Source organism: Mytilus trossulus, chromosome 2, assembly GCF_036588685.1.
Source record: "Mytilus trossulus isolate FHL-02 chromosome 2, PNRI_Mtr1.1.1.hap1, whole genome shotgun sequence".
In the NCBI taxonomy this organism is placed as follows: Eukaryota; Metazoa; Mollusca; class Bivalvia; order Mytilida; family Mytilidae; genus Mytilus; species Mytilus trossulus.
In genome coordinates this window covers 43,547,663-43,569,076 of record NC_086374.1, presented here as the reverse complement: position 1 = coordinate 43,569,076, position 21,414 = coordinate 43,547,663, and the positions used below count along the sequence as shown (strand labels likewise).

At 30.1% G+C, this 21,414-nt stretch overlaps 1 protein-coding gene across 3 annotated transcripts in view; it reads left to right on the top strand.

Annotated features, from left to right (window-relative positions):
- The first annotated feature begins 307 nt into the window (after nucleotides 1–307).
- LOC134707309 (uncharacterized) overlaps nucleotides 308–21,414 on the top strand; it is a 37,369-nt gene continuing 16,262 nt past the window's right edge. For 2 of the 3 annotated variants that reach the window (XR_010105697.1, XM_063566956.1), the window contains exons 1-7: nucleotides 314–422; nucleotides 5,521–5,589; nucleotides 7,851–7,939; nucleotides 8,927–9,022; nucleotides 18,737–18,838; nucleotides 19,481–19,777; nucleotides 20,552–20,681. Coding sequence is in view for 2 of the 3 variants with exons in the window: in XM_063566956.1 (XP_063423026.1) it covers nucleotides 355–422; nucleotides 5,521–5,589; nucleotides 7,851–7,939; nucleotides 8,927–9,022; nucleotides 18,737–18,838; nucleotides 19,481–19,777; nucleotides 20,552–20,681 (851 nt within the window). In the remaining variant the exon portion in view is untranslated. Of the gene's footprint in view, nucleotides 423–5,520; nucleotides 5,590–7,850; nucleotides 7,940–8,926; nucleotides 9,023–18,736; nucleotides 18,839–19,480; nucleotides 19,778–20,551; nucleotides 20,682–21,414 lie in introns of all 3 variants that reach the window. The other variant, XM_063566957.1, reaches the window with a different exon arrangement.

The window sequence follows — 21,414 nt, the reverse complement described above, 5'->3', positions numbered from 1 at the left end:
CCCCGCTCGTCACACCCTGTGTTCAAATCTATTGTTATTTGTAAAAAATATATATATTCAACTAAAACTTGTTTCAGAAATATAAACTATGAAGTATAACAATAGTGCGTGGGTGTAAATATATTAATACTTTGTTTGAAAGCGTGAGTAAATGACATGACGCAACACTTACTTAGAAAATGTATTTCATATATTCTTCACAATTATGAATCATCATAACTTTTTATCTGAAACTGCAAGTGCATTTTGTATATGTGTAGGTCCTTGATATAAACTTCCCTTTTTAAGGGGATCTATTGTTGATAAGTATAAGCTTTGCGATTGTCTTCGTTGGGTTTATTCAGTCAAAAAAATATGGCACAGATAAACAGTCTGTTTATAGGAATTATATTGTTTTCATCTTTATATTATATTTCCAATGGGTAAGTCTAACATGACGTTCAATACTTTTATTTCAACATTTTGGCATTAGTGAAAGTCGATCGCTTTTTACTTCATTTTAACAATATTAAAAAGAAGATGTGGTATATTTGCCAGTGAGACAACTCTCCACTAGAGATCAAATGACACAGACATTAAGAACACAATAGGTCACCGTACGGCCTTCAACAATTTGCAAACCCCATACCACATGGTCAGCAATAAAAGGCACCGAAATAATAAATGTAAAACATCTCAAACGAGAAAACTAACGGCCTAAATTATGTACAAAAATGAACGAAAAACAAATATGTAACACATCTGCAAACGACAACCATTAAGGATTAATGCACTCCATTGTATACTAATTTAAGATTTCCAGAAAACAAGGGGCTATTTATAGTGGTACCTCTATTCGGAAGACCTCTTCTTTGTTAAATGATTTTAAAGGTGTGTGGAAAATAGGCATGTAGATAGATGATACCTGTACAATTCAGGATTTAGATAAAGGAAGATGTGGTGACCTGGTTTTATTGAAGTTCAACTAATGATAAAATACTTAGAAAGCAGCATGTGAAAATTGAAAATTTTGGTTGAACAAATATGGACTTTTAATTGGTGGTCTGGCACCTATAGAAATATCTTAATATTTAAAAAAAAAGAGTTTGTGTGATTGTTTTATACAATAAAGTTTCAGATCACATTAAATGATTACAGTTTCACTCAAAAGACCGATGAAAGAATATCCAAAACCGCTAATAGAAAAAATCTCCTTCAATATGAATACTTTATCATGTCCTTGCTAAACGATTGATTATAGTCTCAAACCATGCGAAACAGGGATCAAATATGTACGAGACAAGCACGATACTTTAACGCTGTAAACTGGAATTTCAGACATTTATCTGATTTGCAAATTTATTTACTTCTTTTTAAGAAATCTTCTGCATTGAAGACTTAGTCTACATAAGTGCAATATGCATACATTCAAGCTATTCTTCATTGAACACTTAGTCTACATAAGTGCAAGATGAATAATTCAGTATACTTATTATATTTTGCTGACATTAAACAAATATTGTATATTGATGGCTGATCTTCATATTCCAACATTATTAAGTGTGAAAGCGATAACAGCATTTTTTTGTACCGGATTACTAAAATACTGTTATTACATGTAATAGATTCACCTTCATTCCTAATCTTATTTATTCATTAAATTGTATGTCTTGGATAAGTTTTTATTCAATAATATCCTATCGAGAATAGAACTTTTCTCTTAAAAAATTAATAAATAGTAGAATTGACAAGTATTTTTCCTTTGGAAATTTATCCAAGATTAGATGGAACTGTCATTTTAAAAGAAGCACACGCTTCAGAGAAAAGTTGTGTTTTTAAATCTTTCTTTTATTCGTAAATTTCAATTATTTTGGTTTCAATATCAGCGAAAAGATAAGGAAACATTTTGGGGTCATAAGTTTCAAACTTCCCTTTAACAGGACGTTTTTCTAAACTAAATCTTAAATCGTACTTCAGATACTTATATAAAACAATAAAACATAAACAATGTCTATCAAATTCGTTTGTTTAAAACATATTTGCAGGACGACAAACAAACAAAAAATATTGCATATAACTAAAACATATGTTTGTGAATTGAAAGAATATTTGTGATAGAACTATGAATTAAAATATATAAAGATAGTTTTTATAATATGCTTTAAGAAAATAAAAATAAAAAATGTCGAATTTGATTTTTCTAATTAAAAATTACAAAACGAGTGATTCCCCCTCTTAATTAAAATAACCGAATCACATATATTTCTGTATCAACAGTCTTAATTATCTATATATTGTGTACAAGATGTAAGTTTGTACCAAACTATATCATAATTTGTACAAGGTTTTTGTACAAGTTATTATAGGTTTTTGACACATACCTTCTTCGTTAGGTGATACAGGGATATCTTCTAAAATGTATCATTTTGATGGTTTAAATTCAAATTTATATAAACTAGTCAACAAAAGAAACGATACAAGACTTTTTTTCGAATAAAAGATAAAGTTTTCCATTCAATGGACCAATATTCAAGGTAGTAATACTTAATCGTTATGGAAATATAAATCTGTTAAAAAATTTTTTTTTTTTTACTTTTGTGACGTTTTTTTCGCGATTTTTTTTTTTTACAAAATTAACATAAAACGACAATTTTAAAACCAGAAGTGCCAACTAATGATGTCAACCCCTCATTAAAAGGTAAAGACAGCGTTTGCCATCAATTTGTTTTTTTTAAATCATACAGTTTCTTCGTTTACTTGTTAAGCAAAGTTTGGTCCAACGAAAAATCGTTAAAATGTATACATTATCAACAGATTTACCACAGACATTATGTGTAAAGTGATATTCAAAAAGCGGTAACAATCTTAAAACTTATCCGAAAGGTTCCAAAATTACTGTGTGCTGTTTTCATGTCTTAAGCATTGATTTGAGACGAACATAATTTTTTTTTTTGCAGTTTTTGAGATTTAAAAAAAACACTTTTTTTCCCAAAAATTTGAAAAATTCATATTTTAACCCATAAGTTACATCATGAACATAACTTGATTACCATATTGAATATTTTTAAACAAATTTGAAATTTAATTTAGTGCTTAGAAAATAATGTGTAGATTTGTTTTTCAACTTTCTGCAAAAGTAATTTGCACACTTTGATCATTTACACGGAATTTAGATACTTTCCGACAAGTTTTTATTTTTATTATCACATGTGCATACATTGCAAATGAAAGCTTTTTAACATAGTGTATCTCATTTCGTTTTATATTAAATACTTTTTGATAAATTTTATTTCAAAGTCGTGTATCGTTTCTTTTGTTGACTAGTATACTTCAACCTAACATTTACTGCTGTTCTCGCAATTTGGTGCATTTTTCCTTTGATTCTTTTTTTTTGATAATTTTCATATCATGCTTCTCGTTTGAGATGGAAAATTATCGCTAGAAAAAAGAAGCCACGTGGCGTTGCTTATGAAATTGACATGAAATTGACAACATCGTCATAGGTAAAATAGCGATAAACAGATTATCATTGGTCATCTCAACTCGGTTGCTTTTCTCGATTTCGCCGTAACCGGCTCAAGTGACAAAAATCAATCTTGTTGAGATAACCAACGATAATCTATAAATATAAAACGGGTTCAGGATTTTCACTATGGGTTGAAGACCCATTGGTCGTGTAGTTTTCTCTTTGACATTTTACCCATTTCCATTTTCAATTTTATTGCACATAAATTTCAAACTTGTCTTAAATTTGACGATTTAGGTGAAAAAATAGACCAATAATTTACTTCTATTGTATAATCCAATTTCACTTATAAACTATAACACATATGTATATATATATATATATATAGATATTAAAAATTAAATACACAAAAAGAGTTTTAAAAGCAGCATTGTCTAGCGCTTTCATCCATCTTGGGACTTTTCAAGACTATATATATGTGTTGAATTTAGACTTGTATATAAATATAATATTCAGTCATTCCTAATTCGAGCTGAAAACTTGTTCAAAACAAGAAAAAAGGTTTTGTAGCTAGTACAAATAAATAAATTTCCTTCATAGAATAATACACAGACTGTCACATTTCCCCCCCCCCCCCCCCCCCCAATTTCAAATGAATCAATGGGATGCAATTTCTCAGGGCCCGGTATAAAACATGTATATTACCAATAGGTAGAATCTATAAGTCAAAGGTCATTATTGTTTATCACCTCATATGATTACTGAAGAAACTGTGTACTGATCTTTTTCTTATTATATCCACGATCCAGTAAGATGTTACACATTGTATTTTTAATGGCTAGGAAACGTTTAAATCGGTTTTGATGGCTTTGTGAAATATTCTTATAGGTAGAGATTGTCGCCACAGTCAATATATTAATAAGAGTAGTATTTAAGACAACCAGCCAGACGTGTATAATAAAATACGTATACTTAGACCCTTTTACTCCACCCTCCCCCCCCCCCCCCAACTCACACACAACTGGTTCAGCAAATCCGCTGACGGTTTAGATGAAATCTCATACAGGAGTTTTGTTTTATCATTTGTTTATAACTTTAAAGTTAGCCATGTTAAGAAACAGTTCATAAACATATTATTTGGTTAAAAAATGCAATGTTCAATCTATTCTAATCAAACAATCCCCTCAAGTTTACAGTTTAGTTAATGAACTCAAAAGAAACGAGTTCATGTGCAAACTTTTCCTGCTATGTATGAAACACCAACTTTGCGATTCCACACTCAGTAAAAATTACATGATGAAAAATAGGGACAAACGCGTTTGCAGATAAGATGACTCAGTATTATGGTATCTAAAAAAGTAAGACTTCAAGCGTAGGTAAACTTGTTTCCAGCTGTATAGACAGGACATATTTTCTTTAAAATGGCAATGAAAGAATACCTCATTTAAATATGACTTAAACTTATCTGATGTTTATCTGTTTTTGAAACTATAAGAACTGCGTCGAACAAAAATTCATCATCAAACTCGGACTTTGTAAATATGAGAATCTGACTTATAAAAGAAGTGACCGATTTCAATGAGCCGCAACCCTCTCTGAAACCAAACAAAGTCGGAAATATTTGTGACATGACGTATAAATGCAGTGTTTTATACTCTAAGTTTGTCTTTAAAAAAAAATGTCCATTATAAACGTCAATTTTGTAGAAAATTTCCAAATTCGGAGACCGTAAGTCATTCTTGTCTAATGCATGCTTAGTAGCGATATTTAAAAGCTCATGGTTTCAAGACTTGCCTTATTAAACTGCGATTTTGCGGACATCTTCTAGTATCACCTATTCTATTACGTAGATTTCAGTGATTGTTTAGGATTCGGGATGTTGATCGTAAAACATATTCAGAGTACATCTAGTACACTACGGTAAACATGATTCCAATTTGTATCTGCTTTTAGTAACTGTACGAACTGCGTCTGATTAAAATATCATTGAATAATTTAAGTTAGAGAAAGTTGTCGAGCCTTTATGTGAAATCATACTCATTCGTATATTAAATATTTCATTAATTTAATTTCAGAAATTACTGTAATAGACAGAAAGCCATATGGTATACAGAGAAAGTGTGCACTTGTTGGTTTTGGTGGTCGTATGTACACTTTTAGTTTTTCTTTAAGACGAACGAGACCTACCATATATTTTTTGCAGTCTTTTTAACAGATGTCCTTCTTATCTTACTATACTCACAAAATACAGGATTTATCGTCAGTTTAGTTTAAGAGTATAAACAAGGGTTAATATTAATATTACTTTCGGCACATTATTGTGAGAAGTTGAAATAAAGGCAAACCGATGTCAAGTTTGTTTATATAAAATTCAAAACTTGTACCGAGAAAATTATATTGAATGTCGATTCCATTCAACTAGCGATATTTCAATATCGTTTAAGCTATTTATACGTATGTGTTCCAAACACCTCCAGATTTGTGGTTTCGAATTGATTTGTTTCTAGTGAATTCGGAGAATAAAATTCCCTCCTGAAAAAAAAACCCCATAATTATGATGTATAGGTTAAAAAAAAGGTGTTTTAAGCAATTTATGTTATCAATGAATAATATTTTTGCTTGTATATCTTATTAAAAAGTGTTTATCAAACGAATATAGATAATATCCTTAAAAATGTAAAGTTAGGGAAATTATTTATTTTTTTCACGAATCCATAAAAGAAAAGATGACTGGAATCATACTTTTTTAACATTTTCTTTTTAATATCGCGTATGTATATATTCGTCGTCATCATTCAATGTTTATATTTAGAGCACATGAATGAAATTGAAATGCGAGTTTTAATTTTACGCCTTTTTTGTCACAGTATTCGCAATAATAAAAATATCGCAAAAATGTTCTAAATTTGAAATAAGTTTTATTTTTATGTCAAGGTTACTGCTAGTTTCAAAAAACATATTATATAAAAAAATCTAGGTCTAATACATCTCAATGAATCTTCACATTCAGAAACTACTGTTTGTATCATTTGAGTTACACTTTGGCGAGGCGAAGCTTGAGATGGAATGGCGGACAAGTTTAAGATTTACGAAACTACAAGGGAAAGTACCGTAGATTTTCAAACTATCGCACATCATTGTTACTTACAGATTAATGATCTGTAGTTGTTTCAACTTTTATATTTTTCGGGAAAAGGTATGTCACTGGAAAACATATCACATCTCTTTATCTTTTTATTTTCATTAGAAAATTATAATGTGATATTTTATAGCTTTTCACAAAACGTGTTGGTTTGTATTTGTATATACAAAATCTTATCATTTGTTTTTTTAAACTTCATTTGCAATCGAGTATAGATACTTTATAGTTATCAAAGGTACTAGGCTTATAATCCAATACGTCAGATGCATTTTGTCTACATAAAACTCGTCAGTGACGCTAAAATCAATATAGTTAGATAGCCAAACCAGAACAAAGTTGGATAGCATTGAGAAACCAAACTTCTAAAAAGTTTTGCCAAATACGACTAAGGTAATCTATGCTTAGGATAAGAAAAATCCTTAGTATTTCAAATAATTCATACTCTTTAAAACTGTGAATTTATAAAGTTGAATTACTAAGGTCTTTCTATCCAAGGAATAGATTGCCTTAGATGTATTTGGAAAAACAAATTCAAGAATTTTTGCTCCTAAATGCTCTTCAACTTGGTACTTTGTTTTCCTTTTTTAAATTATTTTGATTCGAGCGTCACTGATGCGTCTTTAAGAGATGAAACGCGTGTCTGGCGCAAACACAAAATTTAAATCCTGGTATCTATAATAATGAGTTTATAGAAAGTGAAGATAATTATCCAGTACATATTTCTAATATACTAGGTGATGTATTGGGGCCTACCAACCTACATTATCGAATTCCTTTTTGTATAACGCCTTTTTACCAAATATGACTTATTGTTTGATTTTAAAAAGAGTGACACAGTGAATGTCATGCGAACGAACAGGAGCTAATGACCCCTCTGGACTACATGAGCTCTTATCCGGTTCTACGTGTGAGTCGTGTTCATCACGTATTACGAGTGATTGTGTTTTTACCATGGACGATATCACAGGTCTTTACCATTGATTTTTTATCAGTTTTTCTTCAGACTATTTGATATTTTACTGCAATCAATAAATGGCAGTCAGTATAATACAAACTGCACCGCATTGACCCTCATACTTGTAAATATATCTTCAAATTTGTCCGACACAAACGCTTGGGATGTTTCAAAGCTGACATGATCATATTCAAAGTTTCGATAAATAGTATTTCATTGGTATCCCTTTTAAACTGTACACTCAAACCAAATCAACAATCAAATGTTTTTACCATGTAATTGAATGTTTTATTCTAAATATGTTGAAGGTGTACCCATTATAGACATGTTTCGAGAGTTAAATATACATATGAACGTTACTGCTGTCCTGGATGGCAGGGATATAGGTGTAACACACGTAGGTAGCTCAGTTATGAATTGTGTGTACTGAGTTTTGTAGTCGTTATACAAAATTATGGACTCATTCTACTGGTTTGCTCTAATTCTTCAATCCATTCACCCTATTTAAAGAAAAAGTAGGTTAATGTGAGATTTTTTTGTGTCTTAAAACAACTCAAATGCATATTCAGACTTTTTAAATTTTAATTTTATCAACAGCAAGTAAACCATTTTTAAAGGTTATGAATCTGTGCCTTATTACACAGTTAATGCAAAAGCAAAAAAAAAAATCGAATTTATATTTTTTTTATAGAAAGAAAATAACGTTACTTGTGTGTGAAATAATGGTAATGAACGGCTTTCAAAACGCATTTGATATAATGACCATTCGCGCGGGCCTGAGAAATTGACCCTTATGTAAATCAGCTTTTCTATTGTACCAAAATTGACTTTTTACGATACTGGTAATGATATTTAGAACAAGCATTTTTCTACCGCCTGAGAAAAGGTTGTATTTTGAAAATAAGCACTCGGTACTTTGTAACACTGAGTTAGAAATATAATACGAATTTCTGGTAAAAATTTTAAAAGTTAATGGTTTCAAAGGATTGAAACTAGTTTTTAAACATATAGTTCAGAGATAATGAGATCAAACGTCAACAATATTATACCTCATAGTAGAAAAGATAGAAGAAATTAAAAAAAAAACTATTTGAAGTAACAACGCAATATCATTCCCGATAATGTACCAGATCTAGTGTCTTAAAATACTGAACTCACAGACATTTTCAATGAGGAGGAAAATGTGTTTTGATTTTCTATTACACTTGTACCTTAAATGTTAATTTGCTTCATATAAGTTCATTGATATAACTTATCTGTATAACAAACTAGATTTCAGTTGCAATAGTATTAAAGAAATACTTATGTAAAGTAGGACACAATATTGATATTGTGTTTTTTTTTTTTAATCATTTCAAATTGAATCCATTTCTCTACGTTTCAGCTATCTGTAGTCCGTCTTGTCAGAACGGCGGTACATGTGTTAGTCCGTTTAAATGTTCTTGTCCTAGTGGGTATAAAGGAGATATATGTTCAGGTTGTAAGTATCATTTGCTTATATTTAATTTGGTTAAAGTATTACAACAAAATGTGGTGAAACGCCGACAGTAACACGCTAAACAATACCTTTTTGCGATAAACAACATTAGCGTTAAATATGTGGTTAATATAAAAAGGAAGATGTGGTATGATTGCCGATGAGACAACTGTCCACAAGAGACCAAAATGACACAAACATTAAGATCATCGTATGGCCTTCAACAATTTGCAAAGCCCATACCGCATAGTCAGCTATTAAAGGCCCCGATAAGCCAATGTGAAAGAATTCAAACGAGAAAAACAAACGTCCTTATTTATAAAAAAAAATGAACGAAAAATAAATATGCGACAACCCCTTTATTACAGGCTCCTGACTTGGGAAAGGCAGTGCCGCCAATACATAAATAATGGGGCGGGGGTAAACATGTTAGCGGGACCCCCCCTAACCTGGGACAGTGGTTATCTCTTCTTCTTTTACATGTTTACCAAAAGGATGCAGGAGCTGATTAAGTTGAAACACATCTTTTGGCTTATCAGATCATTTGATAGACGACAAAGGCAGACCTTCGCATGATGGTAGTTGCATGCATATCAAGAGACGATTTTTCTTTCGAAACACACACACTCGTTTCCTATCTCCCGCACGTACGTGTATAAATGTATATACTAACATGAGAGTATTGATAAATGTAGGTAAATTATTTTCAAATTGTACGATTGCTACATATTCAACCGTTCGAATAGTAAACGTAATACAAATCGTACATGTGATAAGAATTGATTGACCGTTATGGAATATCTGTTTCACTGTGACACAGATGACGACGGTAATGTTCCAATTGGCACTGAAATCTTTCCCCGATTTTTGATAGGGTTGTCATGCTAAGTCTTTAGTTTTTTTTGTTGTGATTTGTGAACTTGCATATGAGGTTGAATGTTCATTTGGTATCTTTCTTCTCTCTTTTGCAGAACTTTTTAGGTCATTTGTATGATTGAGTTAAGAAACTGTAATAACTGAACAAAATCAATATAGGAACTAGAATTAAAATTGTGTACGTTAGACGCGCGTTTCGTATGCAAAGGACCTGCCAACGACAATCGAACACATCCAAATTTAAAAAGGCTAAAAAACAACTTGAAGAGAATTGAGGACCCAAAATTCTTTAAACTTTTGCTTTAAACATATAATATACTCTATTCCTGGGTAGGACACCTTAAGTTGAAAGTCCCTGCTAAAATAAAATTACCCAATAGCTGGAGATAACAATGATAAACTTCTGTAGACTATTTGACTATAAATGCATTTAAAATTTTTCCCAAACAAACAAAATACACAAACACTTTTTTGGTTAATCCAAGACATTGAAAGAGTACAAAAAAACCTCGACTGCACACACATTTTCACGACTACATTATATATATTTTTTTTTATTGATTAACGAAATTTTAAATGTTCATTCTTTTTGTCTACTTTAATTACTTAAACATAGGAAAGAACTTATAAACAAGTTAACAGATTGGCCAAAGATACCGTTTCGATACGAAAAACACATGTAATGAGAAACAATGACAACGACAAAAAATAGACTAAAACGAAAAAGATAGATTAATTTATTGACAAAAAACGTTTTTAACATTAAAACATTAAAAAAGGAGCGGAGTATTAAAAAGGAATTTTTAAAATCCTATAAAAGAGATACCCGGCTATCAAAGAGAGTTATGCTGTATTAAATTAGCACATAACTAGTATAAAATGTGAATTTATTTTTTTGTATATATTTTGGTTTGAGGATCAGTGTCTCAGAAGATATTTTTTGATTGATATTGATTGGTTCTGTTTTGTTTTATTGTTTGCTAGCTTGAATCATTCTACAGTTTGCTGTTTTATTGTTTGCTTTTTCGAGTCTTGTGACAGAAAGCTACTTGTAATAAAAAGAAGATGTGGTACGATTGCCAATGAGACAATTTACCACAAGAGACCAAAATGACACAGAAATTTACAACTACCTGTCACCGTATAGAATGCTTTAGTAATTTTTGATCCTCAATGCTCTTCGTACCTTATTTGGCCTTTTTAACCTTTTTTAATTCGAGCTTCAGTGAAGGGTCTATTGTTGACGACACGCGCGTTTAGTGCAAATACAAAATGTCAATCCAGGTATCTATGTTAGTTTATTTACAAGTAAATATATTGCCTTAAATAAGCTGCATTCATTGACTTTTTTGATAATTTTTATGTTTTATTTCAGTAGCCATTTACAAAAAAAATGAAGTGATATTAAATAGAATCCCTTTTATTTATAAGACTTATCTCTTATTAAAACAACTAATTTAAGCTATTAACCAAGCGTTCCAAATGGTGAAATTGAAATCATCACTCGTAAATTTTACGGACGCCATCACGAGTTGGTTGACCGTTATGGAATAACCGTTTCACAAATGATATCGGATATGTTCCTTACGTCGTAACTATAATCCCCTTCCCTATCAAGAATGTGATCCACCGAATTAGACTATTTACCGGATTTGTAATCATATTTGCAGCACGACGGCTGCCACATGTTGAGTAGGATCTGTTTACCCTTCCAGAGCACCTGATATCACTTCTAGTTTTTGGTGGGGTTCGTTCGTGTTGTTGATTCTTTAGTTTTCTATGTTGTGTCATGTGTACTATTGTTTGTCTGTTTGTCTTTTTTATGTTTAGACATGGCGTTGTCAGTTAATTTTCGATTTATGAGTTTGACCGTCCCTCTGGTATCTTTCGTCCCTCTTTTAAATGCATTATAATTCTGATATGTGGATATTAAAAAATCGTCTTCTTGCACTATAGTGCATTTTAAGACATTAATTTATTTTCCGTTGTCGTTTCAATGTATTACGAATCTACAACGAAGTCCATATGATGCAGCTTCTATTCAATATAGGGATTTACTTAATTCCCTACAAATCACTGATATTTCAAGAGTTTTGTATAATAACTGAACTGATAAGTAATAACATACAATATTTGGACTAAAGAGTTTACCAAATCCTGAAAATAATTAAAATTCTTTTACAGATTTACTGATATAGTTCAAATAGTATTTTTTGGTCAAAACAAAAAGAAAAAAGGGTTCATACCCCTAAATGTTATTAAGGAAAGGGCATACTTGACCACATTATAGATTTCTAGGGTTAAGATGAGGACAGGGATAAACCTATTTTCATATCGGATAGGTGAAATACGGTATCTTTTTTTTTTTTTTTTTTCAACTTTAAATATTTTATTTCATTCCTGGTTGTGAACAATGTCCCTTAGCGCTACAACAATGACGCTAAGGTTCCTCCCTGTGTTGTTAATTGCTAATAAAACCAGGGGATTTGATTAGCAAAATATGTACTTTATATTTATATCTTTTGTTAGTTGCATTTTACAAAGTATTCATACGAGCACACAATACATACATATTATTCAGTGATCTTATATATATAAACAATCATATAAGAAATAAATTATAATAATAAATAACCCAAAAGACGGATTTTTGTCCGTCATTTGTTTTGATTATATAAAACTAGTTTAACCGACAGTAGAATGATCAAGAATGATCAAGCATGGTCGACCTCATGGCTAGACGAATAATTTCATAAAGTGGTGAGTAATTTATTGCAGTCATCAAGTGACTTATCAAATGTGAAAATTTCTAAACTTATAATAATCGATTATTTCTGGTAAGTAATAATGAAATATAAATATTGAAGAGATCAAAGAAGGAGCTATTGACCCCTGATCTTGATTGATTTGTAAATTATTGATTGATTGATTCTTTGTTATTTTTAAAAATACTGACTGAAGTATTTATATTAGATCTAATTCTCCCAAAAATAGATGTAATCAAAGTTCGGACATTTTCCTCTGAATTTTTTTCAAAAATAGACTTTCTGGATGATATAACATTTGTGTTTCAATCTCATTTTTTAGAACTGACAACATGTTCACAAATTTAGTTCTCTTTTCTGATAAATAAAAACATTTATAAATCACAAAACAAATCATTGTTATGACATGATTAAGTGAATTATATTCAATATCTTCAATTTTATATCCAAGCACAAGATTTTTAAGACAAAAGACATGTTGGTCTATACTGAAATACATAAATATGTCATAAATTATTGACCAATATTTTTTTACCCATTTACATTCAAAGAAAAAATGATTATAGTTATCACATTTGGAACAAATCACACAATTTGGATTATCAGATATTTTCCAGCGGTGCAAATTAGAATTAATTGCTGTAATATTATGCAGTAATTTCCATCTAAACATTTTCATTCTGTTATCTTTTAAAAAATGGAACGTAAAAATAAGGTTCTTCTTTATAAAATAAGTAACGTTATCAAAAGTGAAATGATTTTTCCATACATAGAATCCTACTGGGAGCTCTTTATTAGATATAATTAAGATATTATATATTTCTTTGAATGAAATTTTGTCCAGATTGTAATACAATCCATGGCTATTCATCTTTATATCATTTTGAAAATGAATTTTAGTATTTAAAGATGTTTTACTCTTTAATTTTTCTTTCCAAGATTTGGGTATGGCTTTACGTAAAATACATGTTTCTGCTATCCAATTTTGTTTCCTTTTAAGTTTGTCTAAGATTTGTTTGGAAATTTCTCCTTTATCGTCGATTATATCGTTTATAAAAATTATATCTTCTTCTATCCAATGTTTGAAGTACAAACTTTTGCCTTGATTCTTAATATATTGATTTCCCCATATAACTTGTTTTCTGATATCTAAATAGGTTTCAGGTTTTTTTGTCTTCCCGCCACCATTTTTAATCCAGCATTTTAAGATATCTAAGTAAAAAGTAGGCAGGTTTTTTATGTTTTCTAATGATTTATGAGAACCCAGATTCATTTTAAATATAAGGTTTTTACCCCCAAACTCAGTGAAATAATAGGTTGGAATAATTTTCCAGTTTGCCCAAGTTTCATCTGTAAGTCTTTTTACCCAATTTATTTTCATTGCCTCAATGTAAGAATCTATATCTGTCATTTTTAACCCCCCGTCTAAATAATTTTTTCTTAGCAGTGAGCGTTTAACTTTCTCACTACCACCCTCCCATAAAAAATTATATATCATCTTCTTAAACTTAGATATAGTTTCTTTGCACAGATTTATTAGTGATGCAATATATGTTATATTAGGTATGACAAGTGTTTTGATGATAGTGATTTTACCAATCATGCTAATTTTCCTTTTTTTCCAATCATTAATTATTCTTTCAGATTTTTCCAACTGTTTTTCTGTATTAAGTTTTTGACATTCTTTCTTATCAGAGCCAAGATAAATACCAAGACTTTTTACGTTATTTTTCCAATTAATATTTTCAAATTTGTCTTTGCAATGTTTAAGTTTACCTAGCCATATACCTTCTGTTTTGTTTCTATTGAGTTTGAGTCCTGAGAGCGATCCAAAGGTTTTAGTAATATTAAGTGCATGCTTTATTTCATTTTTAGATTTTAAAAAAAGAGTTGTGTCATCTGCTAATTGTGAAATTTTAAGACTATGAGTTTTTTTATCAATTTTGATTTGTATTCCTTTTATATCATTAGAGTCTCTTATTCTGCAAGCAAGTAATTCAACTGATAAAACAAACAATAAAGCGCTTAAAGGACACCCTTGTCGAATTCCGCGCTCAATATTAAAGGTTTCTGAAATCCACCCGTTATTTAAGATACATCCTTTTATGTCATAATATAGGGTTTTAACCCACTTCTGAAATGATTCATTAAACCCAAATTTCTTTAATGATTCCAGCATAAAATCCCACTCCAGTGAATCAAATGCTTTAGAAAAGTCAATAAATAGTATAGCTCCTTCAATATTAAAATTTTCAGAATAATCTATGATGTCCTGAATTTGACGCACATTGAATCCTATATAGCGATTTTTTATGTATCCATTTTGGTCTCTATGGATTATTAATGGTAAGATTTTCTTAAGTCTTTGTGCTAAAGTATATGTTATTAATTTCACATCTATATTTAATAAAGTTATTGGACGGTAGTTATCCAGGGACAAAGGGTCATTTTTCTTATAAATTAATGATATTATCCCAATCTTTTGGGTATTAGATAAAGATTCTTTATCATAACAAGCATTAGAGACTTTCAAAACTATGTTCTTCAATTTTGGCCAAAATTGTCTGTAAAACTCGACAGTTAAACCGTCTTTCCCAGGTGTTTTATTTAGTTTCATTTTAAAAATAGAGGATGTTAACTCTTCTAGTGTTAATTTACCATCTACTTGTTTACTTTCAGAAGATGTCAAAGAATGATTTATCTTTGTTCCTTCAATATATGATTTTAAGATTTCAGTATCGGGGTTAGAGCTTTTGTATAGGACTTTGTAGTACTCTTTACTCATATCAAGAATTTCACTTTGATCTACAGTTACCTCCCCATTTTGGGACAATAACTTATTAATAGATTTTTTTGATTGCCTGTGTTTTTCTAAAGATAAAAAGAATTTTGTATTTTTTTCACCTTCCTCAACCCATTTGATTCTTGACCTAATTTGAGCCCCTTTTGCTTTTAATGAATATATTTGGTCTAATTCATTTTCTAATTGTTTAATTTCATTAAAAAGATTTTTATTTGTGTCTGTGGGTAATGTATCTAACCTATCGTTTAAAGTTTTAATTTGGCTTTCCAAAACATTGATTTTATTTTTTCTTTCTTTGGCTTTCGATTTACAGTATTTAATTGTAGTGTCTCTGGTATCAATTTTGAACAAGTCCCACTGAGTAAGAAGATTTTCATTATTAAATTTATTCTCATACTTATCAATCAATTTATTTATTATTTCTTGATATTGAAAGTCAGCTAATATACTATTATTCATTTTAAAGTAACCCTTTCCTCGATTACTTGAATAAATATCTACTTTTAAAGAAATAGCTTGGTGGTCTGTACTTGAAATGTGAGCTGGTCTGATGTCAGCTGATACTGTCAGCATGCGTACTTGTGAACTTATTATAAAAAAGTCAATTCTACTTGCCTCATTTGTAGAATTTTTTCTTTTCCATGTATATTGTTTTTTGGTTTTATTTAATAGCCTCCAAATGTCTATCAGTTTATTTGTTTTTATTACCTGTTTAAGATTATTTACTGGTTTTTTAAACTTTTTATGAAGATTTTTATTTTTTGTATCTATACTTGATAGACGGTCATTCATATCTCCTCCTACAATTAATGCACCAAGACTGTGCTCTTCAATTAAACCTTGTACTTTTTTAAAGAATGTGTTCCTTGCGTGGACTTCATTTGGTGCATACAAGTTTATTAAAGTAAATATCTTATCTTGAATTTCCAAATTAATTAAAATTATTCTTCCTTCATTGTCACAAAATTCATTTATTATTTTAAAATCTAGTGTTTTGCGTATAAAGAAAGAAACACCTCTCGAATTTGTTTTGCCTAAACTGTGATGGTGTTTTCCTTGAAATTCATTATTAATTTTCGTTATAATATCTTTTGAAAAATGGGTTTCTTGTGCCATTAAAATGTCACACTTTTGTTGTTTAAACCATGTGTATAGTCTAAAGCGTTTATCTTTCTTTGCTAACCCTTGACAATTTAATGAACAAATATGAAGATTTTTAATGTTCATAGTAGTTAGTTGTATTTGTTGTTATAGAAAACAGTTCTAATAGAACATTTAAATGCCAACTGAAGTTTTGTTTATCGAGCTTGATCATGACCCAGATAAACGCCAGGTTATTTATAGATCTATATATAGCATTGTGAAAGGTTAAATCTATTTTTAGTTTCATTACTGACTTTCCAAAAATCTCTCTTAATAGGTAATTGAAATGTACCGGATTTAGATAGTTTTGAAGTGTAATTATTTTGATGTTAAAATTGACACTTGCGGTATTTATATAAAATATGCTATCTTCTACCTTGTAACAAATTTTCTTATCTTTTTCAGATTCAACATCTAAGATTGATGTGTTGACCTTGTAAGAGTTAACGACTACCCGAATTATTATTACAGTCAACATGTGCATAATATGGAATGTAAACAAATGAATAATTCTAGGAGTATTTATATTGGAAACATCATATACGGGATTTACATTACAATATAGTGTGGATACATCATTATTTTGTGAAATTGATATTCTACATGTAACTGATATCGATTTTAACCATTTATGGAAATTTATAAATAGACATACTAGAAGAATGGACCTTGACAGTATATTTATCCCAAACTTAGAACTATAAAATTGAATTAGTTTTCTGCCGAACTGAGATCCATATAAGTGTATTATATTGGACATTTCAACAAAATCTTTTAAAGTGATGCTGATGCTTTTACAGTTCATGAATGCCGTACCAGTTTCAAGCGACTTATAAACAGTGTTTATTTCTGATAGAGTTTTTGTCTCTCTATTCAAAAGATTGCTTTTACATTCTAAACAGTCTTCATATAGACTTTTATCTGTATTTGAAATATTTACCATATTTTTAAATAACTCTTTACATGTACTTGTATTTAAATTTTTCTTCTTTGAATGTATTCTATCTGTTATATAGACATCACACTCACAAATTATGTTTATGTTAACATTATAGACACAGTCTATAGTTACATGAAAAAGTAAACAAAAATATATATACAATTTGAATAAAATTAAAAACATATTTTACAGAAAATGTTTTTTGTTTTTTTGATTTTTTTAGAGGAAATTAGGATTTAGTTTTTTTCACAGGTTCCTCTCTTGCATGCAGCTCATCAGTAGGGGTGGTTGCATTTTGTTTATTTCGTGTTCTTGTCTCATCATTGGGTTTTTGAGAAGGTGTCCGAAAAGCTTCCTTTAAAAAGTGATCCATGCTTTGCTGATCACCAGAAGAACGGTGTTTGTCTTTTTTGGTTTTTTGTCGTTTAGCTTTTCTAACCTGTCTCTTTTCGTCTGTAGAAATACGGTATCTTTAGTTATTTAGAGATTATCGTTGATTATCTCAACGAGATTGAGTTTCTCGCTTGAGCTGGTACATGCAGCGAAAGTGAGAAAAGCAATCGAGTTGAGATGACCAATGATATTCTGTGTATCGCTGTTTTACCTATGACGACGTTGTCAAATTCAATGTAAATTTTGTTAGAAACGCCACGTGACCTCCTTAGTTTCTAGCGATAATTTTTCCATCTCAAGCGAGAAGCATGATATGAAAATTATCACAAAAAGAAGATCAAAAGAAAAATGCACAAAATAGCGATAATGTAAGTTATTATAAACAAAGGAAACCGTATTATACTGGTGTTCAAAAGTCATAAATCGATTAAGAGAAAACAAATTCGAGTTACAAACTTAAACCGAGGGAAACACATACACTTTAATAAGAGTGAAACAAAGAAACAACAGAAACACTGAAGTTTATCAAACGCCAACATATATAGAAACGCGATATTTGATAACGTAGATTCAACTTAGCGTATTGTAATATAGAGTTAGCATTTAAACGACTAAATTTTTCATTACGCTGTCTTAACTACATTTTAATCTTTTGTAAACCTGTGATATATGACAACTGATGCTTTCAGAATACAGTTAAGGGAACATATCGCTTTTCTGGACAGCTCATATATTTGGATTGATTAAAACCATCTGTTAAAATGAGATTTTAATTTAATTGATACTTATCTTTACAGTAGCTGATTGCTCTCACACAAAACCTTGTTATCCAGGAACGTGTTATGGTGGTCGTGGGTGTGAATGCACCCGTGGATTCACTGACAGAACGTGTTTAACATGTAGGTCAATAATAATGCTATTCACTTCGTTAGCATTTATTGCTTCCATTTTAATTTGTCTTACTTCTAGATCTTTTAGTATGATTATATTCGAGAGAGAAAAAAACTCGACTTCCCCGCGAAAGTCAGATGAAAGAGGGTGAATAAGTAATTAATCCTTTTTCATAACACTTGCTGACAAATCAACAATAGAGCACCGGTATATTTGTACAATTTTAGTGGTATGATATCAAGAGATAATATAATTACTGTGTTTTTAAAATAGAAGCACACTAAATGCTACTCGATCACCATTTAAAAACACTACAGAAAACAAAACCACATAAAAGTATATATACATTTGTGAGTTCAATAATCGATTATCTTGAAAAACTATTTGAACAGAAATGTTTACACAAAAAAACTATCTTCCTAGTGCAATCTCTAAATGAATTTAGAGTTTCTTTTATTTCGTTTATTCGTCTGAATAATTTTAAAAAAACAATGAATTCATGAAATATTTGTCTCTACATATAACAAAGACAATCTTTAATCGTTGTATTTAGAATAGAATAATAGAATTCATAATATTAGATTAATGTTAATGTTAACACTAACCTTTCAAACTCCATTTCATCATATTATTATTTTCTTTCTGTAAAGTAAATAGTGACAAGTTCAAGCCACTCATTGAGAGGATTAATTCAACGTTCACTTACCACAGTTTTACTAAAAATAGAGATGTTTACAACTACATGGCCGATGCGACAAACAGGAATGATGGTGATATTGTGTGGACAAATCAAAATAAATTCAACCAATTAGAATTTGACCTGGAGGCCTACTTAGATACTAAAAATGTTTTTCCTAACAACCCACCAGTACCTTCATATATAACAGAAACTAGATTGGGTATTGTAGCTGCAAGTGTAAAAATCGTACACGAAAAACTGAGAAGAGGTAAAATCAATGTTTGAATAATTAAAGTAAATTCATGTTTTATTAGAGCTATTAATTTTTTTTTTATCAATGTCTGTACAAAATATATGCAAGATAATTATTTAACCACAAAAAAGCAATTGTATGTTGACTCAGTTTCAATATATAATATTTGTATACTTTATGCATTATTGAATAGTATACATCCTTAATGAGCATTACATACAATGATTTTACATGTTAAATTACCAGAGAGTAAGTATTCAGTAGGTGTAATACTAGTATATGAATCGTAGCTCAATTAAAGAGAAAAAGAAATTGTGACCTCATTTGCTAAATGTTTCGAGTTTGAATACCGGCAGAGACACTGAAAATCGTACATTTTTTCAATATACTTTTTGAAAGTAAGTCTTTAATCTGGATAGATATTTTAAAGTTTTATTGAGTATTCGACATTCCAGCTAAAATGTTACAGAACAAACGAAAGCATTTAAAGGTAGGGCGATCTGGTAGGGATGATTCGACTGAGATCCCATCTGTAAGAACAAAGGATTTGAAATTTAACCTATATGATTCTAATAATTCACAAGTTATGATTGTAAGATCCTTATTTGCATGACCTTTGTAATGAGAAATATAGTCTGTGTTCTATTTTTAATATTTTTTCTCCAATTATAGACAATAGAGGGTAAGTGACTTTTTAAACTGTTTATGAAGCCTTATAGAGATATATGACAATGTTTAGCCGCATTCTATGTTTAAATCATATGCTTCCACTGTTGTGTTATTTTGTAGGTGGGAGATATATAGCAAATGAAACGACCCTCACGTGTTCAGGCGTCTCAGATGTACAACCCATCAGTGACAAACGTTTCAAGTGCTATAAAAAGGAACCGTATATAATTCAGTTTGACTCCGGAGACAGGTGGGTCACTCAAAACTACGAAAGTTTAAAAGTTACTATTTCTTACATTAATGTGCAATTTGTGTGAGATCATGACAAACTAGATCTTACAATACAATTAAAAAACCACTGTGAATTAAGCTTGGCTTATAAATATACAATTTTATATTTTTAAATAAGTTGGCGCTGCTGCTCGGGAATTATCTGTATATCCCTTCAAAGCAGTAGATCTGCACATAGACTGCATTGGGACTATTAGAACCGTTGTTATTTAACAAAGACTCCAGTCCGGGATGTAATCAATTTGAAATTATATCGCATCTTATCAATTCACTAACTTACTCGTTAATTTCTTTACATTTCGTATAAAAAAAAACGCCTTCCTTAACATCAAAGAAAGTGGATTTACATTTCTAAATATTAAATGCACTTTGAGTATTACCATTAATTTTCTGCATGAATGAGAAATAAAGTGTATATTCATAAGCTGTTGCATATCTTATCATTTAATCGTGTTTGTATACAGTTTGTATACATTAATGTTTTGTATATAAATTCAACTGAAATAAAATTAACCATAAACAACAGCTTTGAAGTAATTTGGAAGAATATAGATCACAAAGAGAATCCAACGAATGTTTATAGTTTGACCAAAAAGCTGATATATTAAATAGTTGACATTGTATTCTAAGTGCAATAATCCCAGTTGGAAAGATAACAGTTCAAATAATTAAAATTACTTTTGTCCTGGCAT